The 18,696-nt window shown below is 48.8% G+C and overlaps 1 protein-coding gene across 1 annotated transcript in view; it reads right to left on the reverse strand.

The window, feature by feature from the left end:
• Positions 1 to 1,615: 1,615 nt before the first annotated feature.
• The window catches only part of LOC142847869 (cilia- and flagella-associated protein 337-like), a 45,867-nt gene continuing 28,786 nt past the window's right edge, over positions 1,616 to 18,696 (reverse strand). The window contains exons 11-18 of the mRNA XM_075969080.1: positions 16,465 to 16,560; positions 14,499 to 14,557; positions 14,176 to 14,317; positions 13,220 to 13,259; positions 12,378 to 12,466; positions 10,726 to 10,919; positions 7,554 to 7,651; positions 1,616 to 2,732 (exon numbers count right to left, since the gene is read on the reverse strand). Of these exons, the coding sequence (XP_075825195.1) occupies positions 2,495 to 2,732; positions 7,554 to 7,651; positions 10,726 to 10,919; positions 12,378 to 12,466; positions 13,220 to 13,259; positions 14,176 to 14,317; positions 14,499 to 14,557; positions 16,465 to 16,560 (956 nt within the window). The 3' untranslated portion in view covers positions 1,616 to 2,494. The remainder of the gene's footprint in view (positions 2,733 to 7,553; positions 7,652 to 10,725; positions 10,920 to 12,377; positions 12,467 to 13,219; positions 13,260 to 14,175; positions 14,318 to 14,498; positions 14,558 to 16,464; positions 16,561 to 18,696) is intronic.

Below are 18,696 nucleotides of genomic sequence, written 5' to 3' on the forward strand. Positions count from 1 at the left end.
GGACACACAGGGCACGGGTCGGAAAGGCCATAGAACATGCCCTGATGATCTGCAGACAGTTGCAGTGTCGGTCACTGCTGCATTCCAAAAGCACACTGGACAGGCAGAATTCGGAAAGCAAGCGGTCACCTGGGGGCAGTAAATGACCTCCAGAGACCATGTGGAGCCTGGGATGGGGGTGGAAGGCTCGGTCTGATGATTTCTCTTTGCTCAGTTTATCAAGGAATTGTACTTGCCTTTTGCCCATTGAATCAGCAAGACCTGGACGTCAGAGACATTAACACCGCAAACTCAAGGGGCCTTTGAGTGCCCTGTGTCTCTCTGTCCCTCTGGCCTCCCCCAGGTCTCACCCTCTGCTTGTTTCCTGCTTGGTACTTTCTGGAAGGATCAGTGTCAGCCAATAGCTGACGTCATCCCTGATGCATTTACTACACAGCTGTCTCTTCACAAACCATTTCAAACTCCATTCCTCAGAGAAACAGTAAAATTGTGTGATTAAGATAAGACCTAATGGGTTGGCCTGGAGAGATGGTTCAGCGGGTAAGGGCTGCTCTTCCAGAGGTCCTGAGTTCAATTCCCAGCAACCACATGGTGACTAACAACCGTCTGTAATGAGATCTGGTGCCCTCTTCTGTCTAATACTCTCTTCCATCATGCAGGCATACAAAAGCATGCACAAAAGTAAAATACATAAATTTTTAAAAAGACCAAATTGAAGTCTGTGCCAGCCCAGCCACCAGTATGGTAGGTGGCATTTTGGTTGCTTCCAGGAGACGGGGAGGGCACAGCCAGGACTGGGGCCGCCTCTGGTGAGTAAGCGCACACCTGTGAGCCAAGGCTTTGCAGAATTGCATTCTCACTGTGGTACCATTTCCTTCCTGAATTAGTACCACCCCCTCCACCCCCGCTGCCCTGGTTTAAGAGAAGTGGCTGGGTACTCTTCTCTTACAATTGGTAAGAAGAGACCTGGGCTGGCTGAAGAGGGTCCTGAAAATGGAGAAGGGGATGAGGAGACATTAAGGCAGGGCTGAGGCTTTGGTGAGAAGGGCCATAGTGCAGCCCAAATTCTATTTCCTTGGCATGGTGGCCCTGCCTGTCCCCACTTGCCCTCCTACCTCTCAAATATGTATATCCTGCCCCCCCTCACACATACACATGCGCGCACACACATACACATGCGCACACACACGTACACATGCATACACACGCACACTAGTTTGGGGACGTGTAGCTCCACTCAAGGATGGTCCAGGAGTGGTCAGCATTATGGGAGGAAAACCTTTACCTCTTTATCACCCGCCCTGCTCAGGATCCCCTCTCCCATTCCCCTTTCCCAGCTGCATCTCCTGTTCTGCCCCCCACCCCTTGTTCACAGTGATGTGTGTCTCTATGCCACCAGGCTGCGTGCTCTTCTGTTTGTGTCCCCAGACACACATTTGTGACATACACATGAACTATGAACCGCTTGGGAGTAAAATGCAGTTCCACACTGCCCGCGCTCCGTGTGTCTCGGGGAAATCTGCCTTCCTTCTAGAAAGTATGGTATCTATGTTAGGTTTCTGGGCCTGCCGCTGGTGCACAGTAGCCATAGGCTGCCTTCAAACACACATTTATTCTCCCACAACTCTGGAGACCAGAAGTATGAGACCAGGGTGTGGGCAGAACACGCTCCTGAGGTATCTGAGTATCCTGTCTGCCTCTTCCAGCCTCTGAGGGCCACCCTACCTCCCTTCTCCTCCTCTCCCACCTCTTTCCCATGTATCTCTTTTTGTCTTTTCTAAGGACCTCAGAAATATCCACAGTGACCTATCATCTCAGGACCAGGAGCCTGATTTAGTCTGCAAAACTCTCACTGGTAGCCCAGGTGTGGTCAGGGTTGGAGAGGACAGAATAGCCCCCAGCGCCTTTGATCTGCCACCTGTACTGGTCCGAGGGACCCGTCCCCCCTCCCCAGCTCCTAGGAGCCACACTAGCCTGAGTATTGGGGTGGAGAAAAAGCCAAGCCCCTCTTGATAGTGCTCATCTCTTATAGCAATGGACTTCGGGAAGCCTCCATTTCCTCCTTGGTAAGGCGACTGCTAACAGTGTCTATTCCCGGGAACTGTTAGGAATGGATGGGAGACCACACATCTGTCCGAAAGCAGGCCTTCCTGCAAAAAGCACACTAGCAAACTACCATCTGTTTCCCAGCAACTCCCTGCTCTGCCCTATCCTCGGCCTCCTCAGAGGTGGTCGGTGGGGGAGCTGTTTGGGGGCCACTGGCTGTGACCACCTGCTTTGTCTTTTCTCCACACAGTGAGACAATGACTTCCCAGAAAAACACTGTGATGACTTATTCTCTGAGATTTCAGCTCTAATTGCTTCGGGAGGAGCCCACCTGGGCTGAGATCACTTCTTCATTTTGTCCTTCATTGCTCCCACAGGACAGAGCTTAATCTGTTAGACCTTTTCCATCACACAGGAAAGAACTGGCCAAGCAAGGAAGGCAGGGTCCTTAGCACTCAGGAAAGAATCTGCCCCAGGCTGAGTATTCCTTCCTTTCCTGCAGCTCTGCTTCTCTCTCCTGGCCGCAGAAACTGTCGGTGAACATGTCGGAGCCAATGAGGGACAGATCTGGCTTCTCCCCGAGAGCAGACACACAGGGGACCTCGTGGCACTGGAGGGCCTGGTAAATGCTGGGCCATTTGAGCTCGGGCACCTTCCAGCGAGGCTTTCTTTGTGCTGGTAGCTGTCTGGGGGAAGAGGATAAGTGTGAGGATTCTTTGGGTGTCTGGAGACTGGCCGCTACAAGAGCCCCCAGCTGAGCACGCCAGCATCCCTTCCCCTTGGCGGTTGGTCATCAGCTCTTTGCTTCTGGTCATTTCTAGTACCATGGAAGGCCAACTGCTCCCACCTGTTACAATTCTTCTCTGGTTCCAGCCGCTCCCCCACCCACCCTGACACCATTTCAGTCACACTGAACTCAAGTGCAGGACTTGTCCCTTGACTCTTCCTTTAGGGCTTTGCGCCTTTATATTCTTATCGCTTCTCTTTTTAATTTCTTGAAAAATATTTTTGTTTTATGCATATGGGTGTTTTGCTTGCATGTGTGTCTGTGCACCATGTATGTGCAGTGCCTGTGGAGGCCAGGAGAGGGCGTCATATCCCTGGAACTGGAGTCACAGCTGTGAGCTGCTGTGTGGGTGCTGGGAACTGAACCTGGGTCCTCTGGAAGAGCAGCGAGTGCTTTTAACCAGAGTCATCTTTCCGGTCCCCTGGTCCTTTATTTTTAATTGTGGTATAAAACACATTGTATAAGTTGGCCACCTGAACCAAATACACATTTAGTACATGCACACTGCTGTACGGTGGGCTACCATCAGCATCTATTTCCAGAACTTTGTTTTTCTTTTAGTTTTCTGAGACAGGGTCCCTATACAGCCCAAGGCTGGTCCCTGGCCTTTTAAACTCCCTATAGCTGAGGGTGACCTTGAACTCCCGATTTTCCTGCACCCACCTCCCAAGTGCCAGGACTGTATCTACGTTCCACCATATTTAGTTCCCAAACTCTTCCACCTTACAAAATGGAACACACACACATGAAACAACATCCCGCATCCTCTGGCCCGAACAGCAGCCGTTCTGCTCTGACTCTAATGAGTCTGATTGTTCTGCTTGCCCCGTGCCTAGGAATCAAGCAGTGTCTGTGTTGTTGTGGCCGGCTGTTTCATTCAGCACAGTATCCTTAGGTTCATCCACGTGGTAACGCCTCTTCTCTTGTTAAGCCCCTTTCAAGTGGCCATATCCTAGTGTTCATGCTAATATCTCTTGGGCATCAGCATGAATTCTCTCTCTCCCAGCATCCCATGTACCAGTGCTCCCACAGTGCTTCACGCTCCTCCCATCATGCAAGAGCCAAACGACAAAGCCATGGAGGCTGGAGACCTGTCTTTCCCTCTTCAGGAGACTCCTCTGCTTGTGGATGTGTCCCCTGTGTTGGAGTACAGTACAGTGTAGGCACAGAGCGGTGCCCAACAAATATGGTGAAGCCAATGTCTGACAGGCTTTCCTCAAAGGCGCTCAGGGATGACTTAATAAATACAAACCTGAATGTTCAGGGAAATGAGGGGTATGGAACTCTGCTTCCTGCAACATGGTTTGTGTCTGAGCTCTGCTGCCATCTTGGTCCCTTGTTCTCTGGCCTGCCCTATAGTCTCTGTCCAAAGCGAGTCTATTCCTCCCTGCACTCCATGCGCGCACGTCCTCTCGGGCCATCTGGTCCTGGTACCATCCCTTTGGAAAGGGTTCCCAGTCATTGTCTCGTGCCTCGCCTCACACTGCTGAGCCCGGGAAGCACCCTCCCCCAGACATCTTCCCACCATTCTGTTTCAGCTTTAAAGGGACCCCAGGCAGAGGTTGCCTGAGTGCCACTGCTGTGGTCTGTAGGCTATGGATGCTTGATTCGTAATCCTCCGCCACTTACCCAAGGCATCCCCATGTTTAGAGCAGGTGCGGTCTCTGTCTTGCCTTTTAAGGCTTGGTCTCAGAGGAGAGCTCTAGGGGAGCTGAAGAGCAGTGAGGAGGCCCTACCCGTGCCTGGCCAGCTACCAGTGATTTAACTTCAGCTAAAAAGCACAACCTCCCCAAGCCTCAGTTTCCTCTTCTGTGGAGATCACCAATTGAGTGTCCTCCAGGGAGGGCTATCATGAGGGCTGAACAAATCCTTGTTGTGGAATATTCCTTTACACTGTCTGAAGATGTGTCACTGTGAGTGGTTTGATAAAAAGCTAAGTGGCCAATGGCTAGGCAGGATTTTCAGGGCAGAGAGAATGCTGGTAAGAAGAAGGGCAGAGACGCCGGGAGTTGAGAGCCAGACTCAAAGGAAGCTCGGCAGGTCGGCGACGCCAGGAACGTAGAGCAAACAGCATGGGGATCACAAAGTAAAGGAAACCGAGCTGTGTGGAAGAGCATAGATGAAAAGATACGGGTTAATTTAAGTTAGAACAGCTAGTTAAATCAAGCCTAAGTGATCGCCCAAGCTCTCACTTAACTAATAATAAGTCTCTGTGTTGTTTCTTGAGAGCTGGCGACCCAAAGAAAAATCCATCTATAAGTCCTATTGAATTTAACGTCTGAGATGGCCTCGGGTGGGCAATCCTCCACACGTGGGCTTCATTAAGTCAGTTGTGAGAGGAGCAGCTTGTCCTATGAGCTATAGATGAAGTCCTCCCACCCCACCCCGAAACTGTGATCTCTTCAGCTTTTTGTGTGTAGCCAAGCTACCCCCTGGAAAACTTGATTTGACTTCCAGGGAATCTGCTGTGTAGAGGATCACTGCAGTAGACGCTTGCTCAAAGGAAGTGGTGGTCTGAGCAACTTCATCAAGACCCACCCTTCCAATGCTCCCAGCCCTGTGAACGCTCCCATGTGCTAGACAGCAACAGTAGCTTTCTGCCTGAATGGGGAGAGCCGTGTGCTTCGCACCCAGAGTGAGCTGTGTCTGTCTCTAAACCTGTCTATGCCTCTTGGAACCTGGTTATGATTATAAATGTATCTGAACAGAGTGAAAATTGTATTAATGGGAAAATAATGGGAAAAGCAAAGAAGTGTTTGTGAAAGCTGCGGAAGGGGCTTTGAAATGAGTAGCTGGAAGATGACGAAATCGAGGACAAACAGCTGTCAGGGTCTGGGGAAATTCTAGACGTTGGGAAGGACACTGCAGCTCCATGCTTTGCAAACAACTCCACGTTCCAGCTTTGCTTTTGTAAAAGCAGAAATCGAAACTCATTCGTAATGCAGCGGGCATTCAAAGACTGGCGAATCAATGTACAGTCTTCACGTTGCAAGCTGAAGTAAAAGTTTGACAGAATGTGTGTTTTATTTCTAAAGCTTCCTGCCTTAAAAGGCATACATTTTGAAATGTGCCCAACAGCCACCAGTGTTGATGGGGTAGCCCCAGCCAACGAACTCAGCGCCCCCTTTTTCCTCTACCACTTCCTCTCACTTCACATTCTGTTCTTTTATCCTTGCCATAAGCAAACACGGAGAAACGAATTTAGAGCGAACTCTGCTTTGCCATTCTGTGCTGATACTGTTTGAACCCAAGAGTCAGATAACACCCACCGTTGTGGCCTTTGGCTGTACTTGCTCTTGATGACATTGGGAACCTTTGCCCACCTCATCTCCCTACACCAGCGTCTCAGAGGAGAGAGGCAGCTGGAGGCAAAGAGGGCCTGGAGATGTGAATAAAGATCACCCTGCAGCTGCTGGCTCCTTGCTAACCCCATCAGTCAAGGGTGGAGAGGCTCACGGTGTCAGCCGACAGGGAAGGAACCTCCATTTCCAGTCTCCAGCCCCAACGCACCATCAAGTCTGCTGTCTTGGTATCCCCCATACTTTCTTGGGACATCACCAAGTATATAAACAGGAAGTTGAAATGACTTACAGTCACATGATCTACAGCCCAGGCCTTTGTGGTTTTCCCACGGGCTAGCTATTTGATCCAGTCAAACTTTGGATTCGTGAGTTCCAGACACATTCTGGCAAGTTACGCATGGTGGGTGGAGCTTCCACGTGACAGTCCCTTTAATGCTGACAGCATCCAAAGCATTTTTACATTTTTAGCATCTGGGACAGAACTTAGTAGTTGTCTACCAAAAACCCTTTCTCACCCTTCGTGCCTTCTTTAGCCATTCGTGGCCTCTGTTGTGACTAGCCATGGCTGTGTGACTAGGCTGCGCCTTAAGATGTAAGCAGAAACTCCTAGAATATTCCATAAGGAATGATCCAGCTGGAAAGTGGATGCCCTGGCCCCCCACTCTTATGCCTCTGTTTGCACTTTTGCTGTATAGGTGGAAGGCAAGGGGTTCCTGTAGCTGTCTTCTCTATTGCCAAACTGTAGAGATGGAAACAGGCCTCCTAGGGAAGGAACTTGAACTCTTGACGACTGTCACACATGGTGAGGATGGGGTCATCACTCACCCAGGTTCTAAACCTAGATTATACAGTGAGAGGACGCCGAAGGGGCTGTTTCCCTGGGTCTGCTGGTGACTGGGACCTCGAGAAGAATGCCTCAGGGAGCCGGGGAGGAACGTCCTTCACTCTGCTTCTCTCGAACCTGCCATAGTGCAGCACATGGGGACCTGGAGTGCATACAGGGCTTTGAGGTGGCCTGGGATTTGCAACTTTGGGAACTCTGGGGCCTTCCTCTTCACCCCATGTCCTTGGGGAGCCATAAGGCCATATAGGGCATCTGTGTGAGAGAGGGTAAGACTACAGTGCTCCTTGTGCTGCTGAGGCCAGCAACACCAGCTACAGAGCTGGCGGCAAAGATGGACGATGTGTGGGCCTTGGCCATGTGTGGCAGTCAGATAAGATAGGGATGGGGGCATTAAATCACATTGATAAGACACACAATGGGTGACGCTTCGGTAGTGATCTCACAGACTGCGGGAGCTTAGGGACAAGGACCACATGCAGGGAACAGAGAGGGCTAGCAGGCCTCAGCGAGGAATGGCTGCCGCTGTATTCTTCCCAGGGTGGCTTCCTGGACCCGCCTGATTTTCCAGACTGACCTGCCGTGGCAAAACGCAGACCAGCGACTTTTATCTTCTTTCGCCTCCGCTTTACCAGTGGGACCTCCTGGGGAGGGAAGGTTCTGGGTCTTTGCAGTCTGGAGGAAGAAGACAGGGATGTGAGATGTGAGAACAGGAACAGTGATCTCTCCAGTAACTGGGACTAAGAGTCACCTGTGTGGCATGTGGCTTTCCTGTGTTACAACAAGACTCGGGCTGGCTGAACTGTCCAGACGACAAGAGAACTTCCCGTGGAGCTTTAGTGCTGTGTCCTGGCACCAATAAGCAGGCAGTATTTTCCCATGAGCTCTTCTTCTCAGCATCTAAGCCAGTTCACTTTGACTGTGCGTGTCTGCTGTCTCTTGGCATCTTGGAAGTGGTACTACCCACCTTTACAGTCCAATGAACACATTAGGTTTTTCTTTAACAGAGATTTAGACGAGCACACAATTTTTTCTAAAGATTCATTTATTATGTATATAGTATTCTGTCAGCATGTCTGCTGCAGGCCAGAAGAGGGCACCAGATCTCATTTCAGATGGTTGTGAGCCACCATGTGGTTACTAGGAATTGAACTCGGGACCTTGGAAGAGCAGTCAGTGCTCTTCCTCTGAGCCATCTCTCCAGCCCCCAAGCACACAATTTTTAAGGCTGGAAAGAAACTTCTAGATCATCTAAACCCACCCTTCATTTTATAGCTCAGTAGAAGGGACTGCTGGAGATCACATGACTAAGGAATCAGTTTGAGATTCGAACTCAGGGATCCCTCTCTCAGGAACAGTAATAAAACCCCTTACTCTGCAATTTTACCCTTTCGATTTCTGGTCCAAATATACTGTACAAGGGCTCAGAGGTTTGTTTTCTGCTTTTTATCTAAGAAGTAACTTTGTAGTGTTTTGAATGATAAGTTTTGGGCATTTGAATACTTGGTTTTTGTCTTAGTTCTAGCTTCTATTGCTGCAGTGAGACACTAGGACCAAAAAGCAGTTGAGGAGGAAAGGGTTTATTTGGCTCACACTTCCATATTACTGTTCATCATTAAAGGAAGTCAGGATAGGAACTCAAGTAGGGTAGCAACCTGGAGGCAAGAGCTGATGCAGAGGCCATGGAGGGGTGTGCTTACTAGCTTGCTCTACATTGGCTTGCTCAGCCTGTTTTCATACAGATCCCAGAACCACCAGCCCAAGGATGGCACCACCCACAATGGGCTGGGCCCAGTCAATCATTAACTGAGAAAATGGCCGATAGCTGCAATTACGGAGGCATTTTTTTTTTCAGTTGAGGGTCACTTCTTTCAGACGACTTTAGCTTGTGTCAAGTTCAAGTTGTTTTCTAAAGATAACCAGGACAGTCCACCATTGGTGTGCTGTTTGGGAGGCTTAGGAGCTGCACCCTTGCTGAGGGAAGTGTGTCATTGGAGGTGGCATCTGAGAGTTTGAAGACTGGCACCATTTCTGGTGTACTCTCTTGGCTTGGGGAGCCTTGCGCCATTTCTAATGCTTTTTTTGGGGAGGAGGAGGGAGCTCGCATTGTACACCAGACCAGGCTGGCCTCGAACTCACAGAGATCCGCCTGCCTCTGCCTCCCAAGTGCTGCGATTAAAGGTGTGCACCACCACACTCGGCTTCACCGCTCACTCCTGGTGCAGTGTTTAGGATGTGAGCACTCAGTTCTGCTCTAGTTGTCATGTCATTGGCTGCTGTGTCTCTCTGGCATGATGAACTCTTATCCCTCTGGAACCAGCAGCCAAAAAAAAAAAAAAGCCTTCTGCAAGTTGCCTTGGCCATGCGTTTTTTTATCACAGCAGTGGAAAAGTAACTAATATGAACTTTTGACAGGTTTTCCAAGTACCTGCTGCAGTCCTACTGATTGGAATATTTTCTTAGACAAGATCAAGATCCCCCAGGAAGACTTTGCTTGCCCTGGAGAGCAAGCACACTGCGGATTATTCTGTCACACTGAGCATCCTTCCGCTTCTGCCTCCTTCCTCCTCCATCCCTCTTCCTGCTGCCCCCTCTCTCCTTGCTTTCTCTGTCTCTTCTTCCCTTCTGTCCTCCAGGACCTCACTCTCACGCTCATCCCCCACCACCGTCCTTGAACCTGAAGTTTGTCTTCTCTTTAGGTCTGCCTCTGAGCACAAGAACTGGCTGGGGCTTTGTCTCTTTTCTGCCTTTCTTTCTCTCTTTTTTCTCTCTCTTTTTTTCTATTTCTCCTTTCTCTCTTTCCACCTCCTTCTGAGCTTTTGTTTTCTAAATTGTGGGCCTATCAGCATTAATGAAGACATTAGCATTCCCTATATTGAACACCAGCTGAAATGACTGTTTCTAAATCAGCCAACAATGCCTGCAACATTCTAAGTCTCCCCAGACTGCCACGGTGTGGATAGCCTTGAGAAGGAGATCGGAGCAGCGCTCCAGGTGAGGCGGAGGCTGCTCCAGTGTGCTGGCCTGGATCCTTTGTTTCTATTTTGAACACCTCTGGGCCTCTAAGCTGGAGTCAGTGGCCGGGTTCTACTGGGGGATCTGTATTCTGTGAGGCTGCCGAGGAAAAACCGAGTCCATGATTCTGCCGGCAGAGCAGGTGTCCTGCTTTGAGCTGTGACAGAGCTGCCAAGCAATCGCTCATGAAATGACCTTCTTTTCAGTTTCCAAAAGGGCAGGCATTTCTTGGCAAGCCATGTATTTCATGGGAGCTCTAAATCAAGGCTTTATCAGCCAGGGCCCTCTCCGACCCTCTTGCTCTGAAGGTAACTCTCATAGGCTGGTAACTCACATAAAGATGGTCAGTGCTTCTTCTCAGTTATTAGGAGCCCCTGCTTTTGAACACATCTCAACATAAAGTATGGGCTGCGCGTGCAGGGTCTGCCCTTCTCAGATGTGGTCCTAGGGTTGAGCATGCTGCTGTGTCTCCCGTGTTCCAAGGCCAGGGAAAGCTGCCTTTCTATAGGCAAAAAGAGGAAAGTGCTGGGAGAGACTCTCCTTCATCCCACGGAGGGGTAGCATGTCCTCCTGGTCCGTATCAGTTACATGGCCCAGGATGAAGGGGCACGCCCTCCTTCCCCTGTTGCCTTGGTTCACCAGATCGTGCTTAGATTCTCTTAGCTTATGTGTGCACCCTGCTGACCAGCTGAGAACCCACGAAGAGAACACAGGTGGCTGGTTCAGGCACTAACCTCAGACAGGACCTTCTCCTCCATCACAATGTCCCGCTCCTGCTGTCCTCCCGAGCACCCAGAGGGAATATCTGTTTCCAGTACTGGGTGGGTGGGCATGCTTTGAGGGTCTGTCAAAATCTCAAAGGGGACTCTTGGGTGACTCCAGGAGGCAGGGGTGAAAACATCCCAGGGGCGACTCTGCCCAAAGGTCCCTAGAGAAATAAAGATAAAAGTAAACACCAAGCAAATGACAATGGGTAACCTGTCTCCTAACCAGAGCGGAGCTTACTGCTCATGTGGGTAGATTGCCTCAAGACTGGCAAGGCCACCTCAGTCCAGCTAAGCTATGCCCTGGCAGTTTCATAGGAAACAAACATAGGACAACTAAGCCTCCAAAGAGAATCCGAGAAAGCCTCCTGCCATGCAGGTGTGCAGTCTACTCGATAATGTAATAAGAACTTGAAAGATAAATTCAATCAGTCACAAACCTATCTCAAGAAACGTAAGCTATGGGCCGAGACACCATACTCAGACAGACCACAGTCTCTCTAAGCGGCGGACTAGGCTATTCTTGGTACCATGGTCAACATATGCCAGGCATTTGCCCACCATATAGCCTGATGTCCCTGCCTAGATATGATTCTTATGAAAAAACATTTTCTTCCCAAAGTGATGGCATTCAGCCCACTGATTTTGATAAGTTCAAAGGTCTTTGATTTTTATTTTTCTAATTTTGGAGACAGGAAGCTAATGTTACAGTATAGACCAAATCACATCACCCCAAAACGTGTATGTTGAAGCCCTAGCCCCCAACGTGTTTGGAAACAGGGACACTGGTGAGGTAATTAACTTTTTTTTTTTTTAAGACAGGGTTTCTCTGTGGCTTTGAAGCCTGTCCTGGAACTAGCTCTTGTAGACCAGGCTGGTCTCGAACTCACAGAGATCCGCCTGCCTCTGCCTCCCGAGTGCTGGGATTAAAGGCGTGCGCCACCACCGCCCGGCGAGGTAATTAACTTTAAATAAAGTCATAAGGTCTAATAGCATTAGTGTTCTTGTGGAAGCACAATTAATAAAAGCTCAGAGACTCATACTGGGATTCAACCTGAAGACCCACCCAAGGAGCAAAGCAGCCAGTCACTGGCTCTTACGTCGACTGCAGTCTGAAAATGGCAATCCTGCCTCCAGGAATCTCAGAATGAGACTGTATCTGAGAGCTGCCTCTTTCCCATTTTATAATCCTCTCTGGGGCTGAGATTAAAGTGTGTGCCAACACTTTCTGATCTCTAAGGCAAGCTAGTGGCTACTGGGATTAAAGGTGTGTGTTATTGCTGCCTGGTCTATAAGGCTGGCCAGTGTAGCTATTTTGCTTTTCTGATCCTCAGGCAAGTTTTACTTCTTAAAATACAAGTTAAATGCCACTACATTTTGTTGTCAGAGACAATAGGGAGCTGTCCCCATCAAGTGTGGATCAAGAGACCAGTGCTCTGATGCCCAAGATTCCTCACCAGAACCTGGCCATGTTCAGACAACCATCCTGGACTTCAAAAGTCCAGAGCTGAGAGGAAGTAATGGGCTGCCTCGTCTAGGATACTCTGTTTATGGCAGCCTCAACAGAAGATCTGTGATTCCGTGGCCCCTTTGGCTCCAAGCGAGCAGAGGCGGAACCTTACCTATGTATGCACCATCTTTGCTCCACAGGCGCACAGTGTGGTCAAGGGAGGAAGACAGTAAGATGCTATCATCCTCTATCAGCTCCAAACTAGCAAGATAAAGGGGGAGAAGAGGGTAGTCAAGGCTGCTCTGCAAGAGAGCGAGGGACGTTGGGTCCAATAGAATAGAAGAGAGAAGCCAGATTAACTTTTTATAATTATTTCTTTTTATCTCATGTGTTTTGGTGTTTGGCTTGCATGTATGTCTGTGTGACTGTATTGGATCTCCTGGAACTGGAGTTACAGACAGTTGTGAGCTGTCATGTGGGTGCTGGGAATTGAACCTGGCTCCTCTGAAAGAGCAACCAGTGCTCGTAACCACTAAGCCATCTCCCCAGCCCCGCCAGATTAATTTTTAAATGCCATTTTCCCCCCACTTCCTCCCACACCACGTGCCCTCCAAAATCCCCCGTCCACTTCTAAGACATCAAGTGGGATCTGTATGGGAAATCACCTTGCAGGTGATCAGGTGGGCGGGAGAACAAGCGGTCAAAAAGAATGATCTAGCACGTTTGGCCTCTCTCGGCACGAACTCCAAACCCACTAAGCTCATAAACTTGCAGTAGACTGCCAAGTCAGTACAGGGAGAACCGCCCATGAACAAGAAAAACAATGACTTGGAACCTCTTCCTTCGGCTCCATGTGGACCACATTCATCTCACTTCATCGGGAGCAGAATAAAAATGCAGTTTCCTCCTTCGACAAGCTCACGGGGATTTTGAGAGGACGGCCTTGATCAAAGCTTAAACAAACATTTCCCTTCCTATGGAGATTACTGAGCCCTTCAAAGGGATGGTACTCACGATGTCACCATGCTGATGTGAGCCCTCCAGGATGTCACCGCTAAGTGAAAACAAAGAAGACACCTGAGTAGGACCCCACAGGAAGGAGTCCAGCGCGGATGTGTGCCCAGAAGGAAGTGGCACCGATGGGCTGTTAGTAATCTTTCCACATTAGTGCAGACCAAGTGCCTACTATGTGCAAGCCCCCCCGTTCCCCCCCACCAGCTCTAAAAGTGTATGAATAGGACCAGTGTAACACACTAACACCATGTTTTTCCTTGGTGATTTTTATTTTGTGCGTGTATGTATATGGTGTGCTTGCATGTTTGCAAGAATGTGGGTACAGATGTGTGTGTGGTGTGTGCATACACGTGTACAGATGTGAAGACCCCAGGCTGATGTTGGGTATCTTGCTCTATTGTTCTTCATTTAACTGAGGCAGGGTTCATTGATGAGTCTGATCTAGCTAGCTGGCTTACCCCGGGGGTCCTTGGTCTCTGATTCCTGAGTGCTGGGACGACAGGTGGGCCATTATACCCACCATCCTCTTAGGAGAGAGGGGATGTGCGGGTGTGTGCACCTGGCTTTTAAATACAAACTGTGGTCCTCGTATAAGCATTCGGTGTCTCTGATAAGCAATGTGTTGTTGTGCAATCTTGCAAGTAAATCTCTGTGCATGTTTGTCATTTCCTTCACTAGAAGCAGAAGTGCCATTTGCAGCACTAGACATGGGTGGACAACACCCCGCAGTCACCATCTAGCAATCACCCTCTGTTCAATGCTATCTGACGCCCCCTTCCCTGCATCCTTGCTGGCACCAAATGTTCTCAAGAAACTCTCTTTATGCGAGTCTGCTTTCCAAGGGCTTTAAGAGTAATCCCTCCCTAACAGGGACAACTTAATTTCCCCATAAGACCATCACATGAAAACCAAAGCAATCTTATCTGAGGCTTAACATGAAGAAATTCACTGCCTACTTTTGGGAGCCTGCAGCTCTGGTCCCCGGAGGCCGTACTCCTGGATGTCATAGACATGCACAAAGCCCTGCTGGTCGGCCAGGTAGGTGAGGGTGTCTCCTGCCGTCACCACGATGCTGCTCACCTGGGCTTTCCCTTTGGACTGAGACACATAGAAGGCAAAGATAATAAGAGGGGAGAAATGTCAGGAGGATATCAAAGCAAAGCATTAGAACCCAGCCGACAATCCCGACTTAGAGGCTAGCGTCAGGGAACGACAAACAGCAGCAGCAACAACAACAAACCCATAGCCCGGAAGTTACCCAGTTGTTCCCCCGACTTACCGGAGTGAAGTTTGCAATGAGGCCAGCCCCACTAAAGAGCTTCCAGAAAGTGACAGAACCTGAGTAGGAAGGAAGCTGTAAGGGACGGGCTGCCCAGCCAGCCAAGGGTTCAGAACCTGAGTGGGAGGGAAACTGTAAGAGGCGGGCTGCCCAGCCAGCCAAGGGTTCTGAGCGGGTACTTGGCAGACCCGGTTGCTGTGGAATATCTGTTTAGCCAGGCAAAGATGCTGCATTTGTTAACCACGTAAAGTTGGGCTGTGTTTTCTTTCGTTACTTAAGTCAAATTAACCTGGGCTCAGAGAGGTGCCATTAGCAACTGGTTGGCAGGCAGTCGCAGGGAGGAGCTTAGCATGGGTTTTTTTAGGTTGGGGCAGTATGGAAGGAGCGGTTCCAGGATGCCAGCAAAGGGAGGATGGTAGCCAGTTGCTATTTTAACTCTCTGAGCTCATAGGTTTTCACCCTAGCCTTTGAATCTGAGTTTTATTAGAATGCTAGAGATTTGGTTAGTTTGAATCTGAGTTTTATTGGAATGATAGCAATTTGGTTAGTTTGAATCTGAGTTTCATTAGAACAGTAGAGATTTGGTTAGTTTGAATCTGAGTTTTGTTAGAACGATAGAGATTTGGTTAGTTTGAATCTGAGTTTTATTAGAATGATAGCGATTTGGTTAGAACTACCTTTTGAGCCATCGTCTGGGGGAACAGAACTCCCCCAGGCTACATACAGCCTTAGCACAACAAGCCACTAGCAGTTTAAATGCAGCCACCACAGTGAAGGTAAAAGGCACCTGATGGTCTCACACGGGGGGGGGGCACATCTCTTCCTTCTTTGGTTTATTAGGGAGGGGTTTAGATTTTGGTGATTCGGTGGTGTCTCCTCCACTAATCAGGGTGGCTTCCTTGGCAGAGGAGGGTTCCATCTTTGGCTGGTAAGGATGGGATAGTATTTGCTGGGCTGGGAATTCGTGTGTGGGAGTGTGTTTACTATTTTAATTAGTTACTTGTCAGAACGGACCTGGTCCAGTGGCCACAGTTCGTGCCTGTGGTTTACGTGTGGGTTTAGGTAGCCAGGCTCTGTGAAGTGGGGGCCCCATGCAGACCATCTCCTCTTCTCTTAGGAGAGAGGGGGCTGCACTCCATAGGTAAAGCAGAAAGGATGAAGATGACTCAGGAAGGAGTCAGAGACAGCTGCCCCGCCCCCAGCACCCTCTCTCCTCTCTGCAACAGCACCTGATGCCAAAAAGAGCTGCAGTGTGGGCTGGGACCAAGAGGCAGAGGTTGCCTCTCGCTGGTGACAAACAACCAAGCACCCGGGTACCAAATATGGACAGCCTAGCCTTCCCCTGCTACCAGGACTGCATGGTCACTGCCTTTAACTTGTAATTTTACTAGAATCCTAGAGTGTTTAGGGGCTGGATTTGGGCCCACTTTTGTGACAGTTGAAGCTTGGAGGGCCTGTCCCTGGGTTAATGTCACTAGCTAGTGATGGCCCCTCCTGAGTCCTCACTTTCTTCCCCATAGATGGTGCCAGCTCCACCTCTGACCCTAACATTCAGCCAGCTCTTGACCCCTCCACCTTTCTCTTTGGTTCCTCTGTGAGGTTACCCATCGCTGCCTATGCCGGCTTCCTTTGCACTATTGGGCTTTTCTGTTAGCCTTATGGGTCTCACACTGTCCTTGGGATGCCTGAGGTCAGTCACCCTTGCAGGTGGCCAGGGACCCAGCAGGCAGTAAGAACAACAGGGCATGGAGACTTGATTTGAAGGAAGATGGGATGGGGCCTGGTTACATGGTTGCCCTCCTGTAGCGTCAACTGAGGTTGATGTGGGCTGGGGTTTTAGCCTGGGATTTGTTAGCAAAGCCAGCAATGAGATAGCAGAGGAAGCCCGAGGTGGACAGTGGCATTCAGGGACCTAACTCACTCATCCTGAACCAGGATGGCCTTATCTCAGAAGTGAGAGGCTTACCTCCGGGCCCATTGCTGATGAGGGAAGCAGCTGTTGAGTCCAGCTTCCTTGCCCGAGTCTTTAGGAAGGCCAGTCGAGAGACACTTCTGTCTGGGCCTGGAAATGAAAGCTTATTTTTCTTTGGCTTGTTTCACAATCTCCCTGCCTTAACGTTCCCCCCTCCCATTGTAGCTCCCCCCACCGAGTATGTGAGTGTGCATTGTGCACGCGCACACGCACACGTGTGTGCATATGTGTTTCTCTCTTCCCTTCCCCGCTCCCTTCCCCTCTCTCTGTCTCTTTCTCTCTGCCTTTTGCTCACTTGCTCACCCTCACTGACACATATATTCAGCTCTCTTGCACATAGCTGCCCCTGCAGCATTTGGAAAGCAAACAGAGAAAGGTGGCCCTCTCGGTTAAGAACCAGTCAGGAACAGAAGAAGGATAATGGCTCTGTCAGTCTGTGGGCACTCCAACCCTTCCTCCCTCAATCCCAGGACTTCTAGAGAAAGAACAGGAAAGTGTCATGAGATACAAGAACAGGTTGAGAGCCTCGTATTGGCATAAGTACAGACAGGAGGACCAATGGAACCGAATAGAAGACCCGGGTATCAATCCATACATCTTTGAAACCTGATCTTTGATAAAGAAGCAAAAAATATCAAATGGAAAAAAGAAAGCATATTTAACAAGGGGTGCTGGCATAATTGGATATCAACATGTAGAAGAATGAAAGTAGACTCTTATCTATCACCATGCACAAAACTCAAGTCCAAAAGGTTCAAAGACCTCAACATAAAGCCAGCCACACTGAACCTTATAGAAGAGAAAGTGGAAAGTACACTTGAACACATTGGCACAAGGAATCACTTCCTATATAACCCCAGCAGCACAGACACTGAGAAAAACAATTAATAAATGGGACCTCCTAGAACTGAAAAGCTTCTGTAAAGCAAAGACCACAGTCAATAAGACAAAACGACAGCCTACAGAATGGGAAAAGATCTTCACTAACCCCACATCAGACAGAGGTCTGATCTCCAAAATATACAAAGAGCTCAAGAAATTGGACACCAAAAGATCACATAATCCAATAAAAAAATGGAGTACAGACCTAAACAGAGAACTCTGAACAGAATCTAAAATGGCTGAAAGACACTTAAGGAAATGTTCAACATCCTTAGTAATCAGAGAAATGCAAATCAAAACAAATCTGATATTCCATCTTACACCTGTAAGAATGGCCAAGATCAAAAACACTGATGACAACTTATGCTTGAGAGGTTGTGGGGAAAAGGGAACACTTCTGCATTGCTGGTGGGAATGCAAGCTGGTACAACCCCTTTGGATGTCAGTGTGGCGATTTCTCAGAAAATGAGGAAACAACCTTCCTCAAGACCTTTTGGGTATATATTCAAAGGATGCTCAATCATGCCACAAGGACATATGTTCAACTATGTTCATAGCAGCTTTGTTTGTCATAGCCAGAACCTGGAAACAACCTAAATGCCCCTTGACCAAAGAATGAATGAGGAAAATGTGGTTCATTTACACAACAGAGTACTATACAGCAGAAAAAAATAACGACAGCTTGAATTTTGCAGGAAAATGGATGGAGCTAGAAAACATTATTTTGAGTGAGGTAACCCAGACACAGAAAGACAATTATCACATGTACTTACTCATAGGTGTTTTTTAAACATAAAGCAAAGAAAGCCAGCCTACAAACCATAATCCCAGAGAATTTAGACAACAATGAGGACACCAAAAGAGACTTACATAGATCTAATCTACATGGGAAGTAGAAAGTAGAAAAAGACAAGATCTCCTGAGTAAATTGGGAGCATAGGGACCTTGGGGGAGGATTGAATGGGGGAGGGGAGAGGCAGGGAGGGGAGCAGAGAAAAATGTAGAGCTCAATAAATATCAGTATATATATATATATATCAATATATCTCTATTTATCTATCTATCTATCTATCTATCTATCTATCTATCTATCTATCTATCTATCTATCTATGAACAGGCTAGGAGATCTGAGAAGCCCAGGCAAGTGCCCTGGGGTCAGGGTAGGCATTAGCCCAGGATGTCCAGCTACTCCCCCCAAGTGCCCTTTGCTGAGCAACTTTGAGGACACCTGTTGTTAAGCAGAGACCTTCACCTCACAGTGGGCTGTGTCAGGAGAACAGATTCACAGTTAAGCGAATGGGAAGATTTGTTCCTGACCTGGAGACCCCCATCCCTTCCTGTTT

Source organism: Microtus pennsylvanicus, chromosome 1, assembly GCF_037038515.1.
Source record: "Microtus pennsylvanicus isolate mMicPen1 chromosome 1, mMicPen1.hap1, whole genome shotgun sequence".
NCBI lineage: Eukaryota > Metazoa > Chordata > Mammalia > Rodentia > Cricetidae > Microtus > Microtus pennsylvanicus.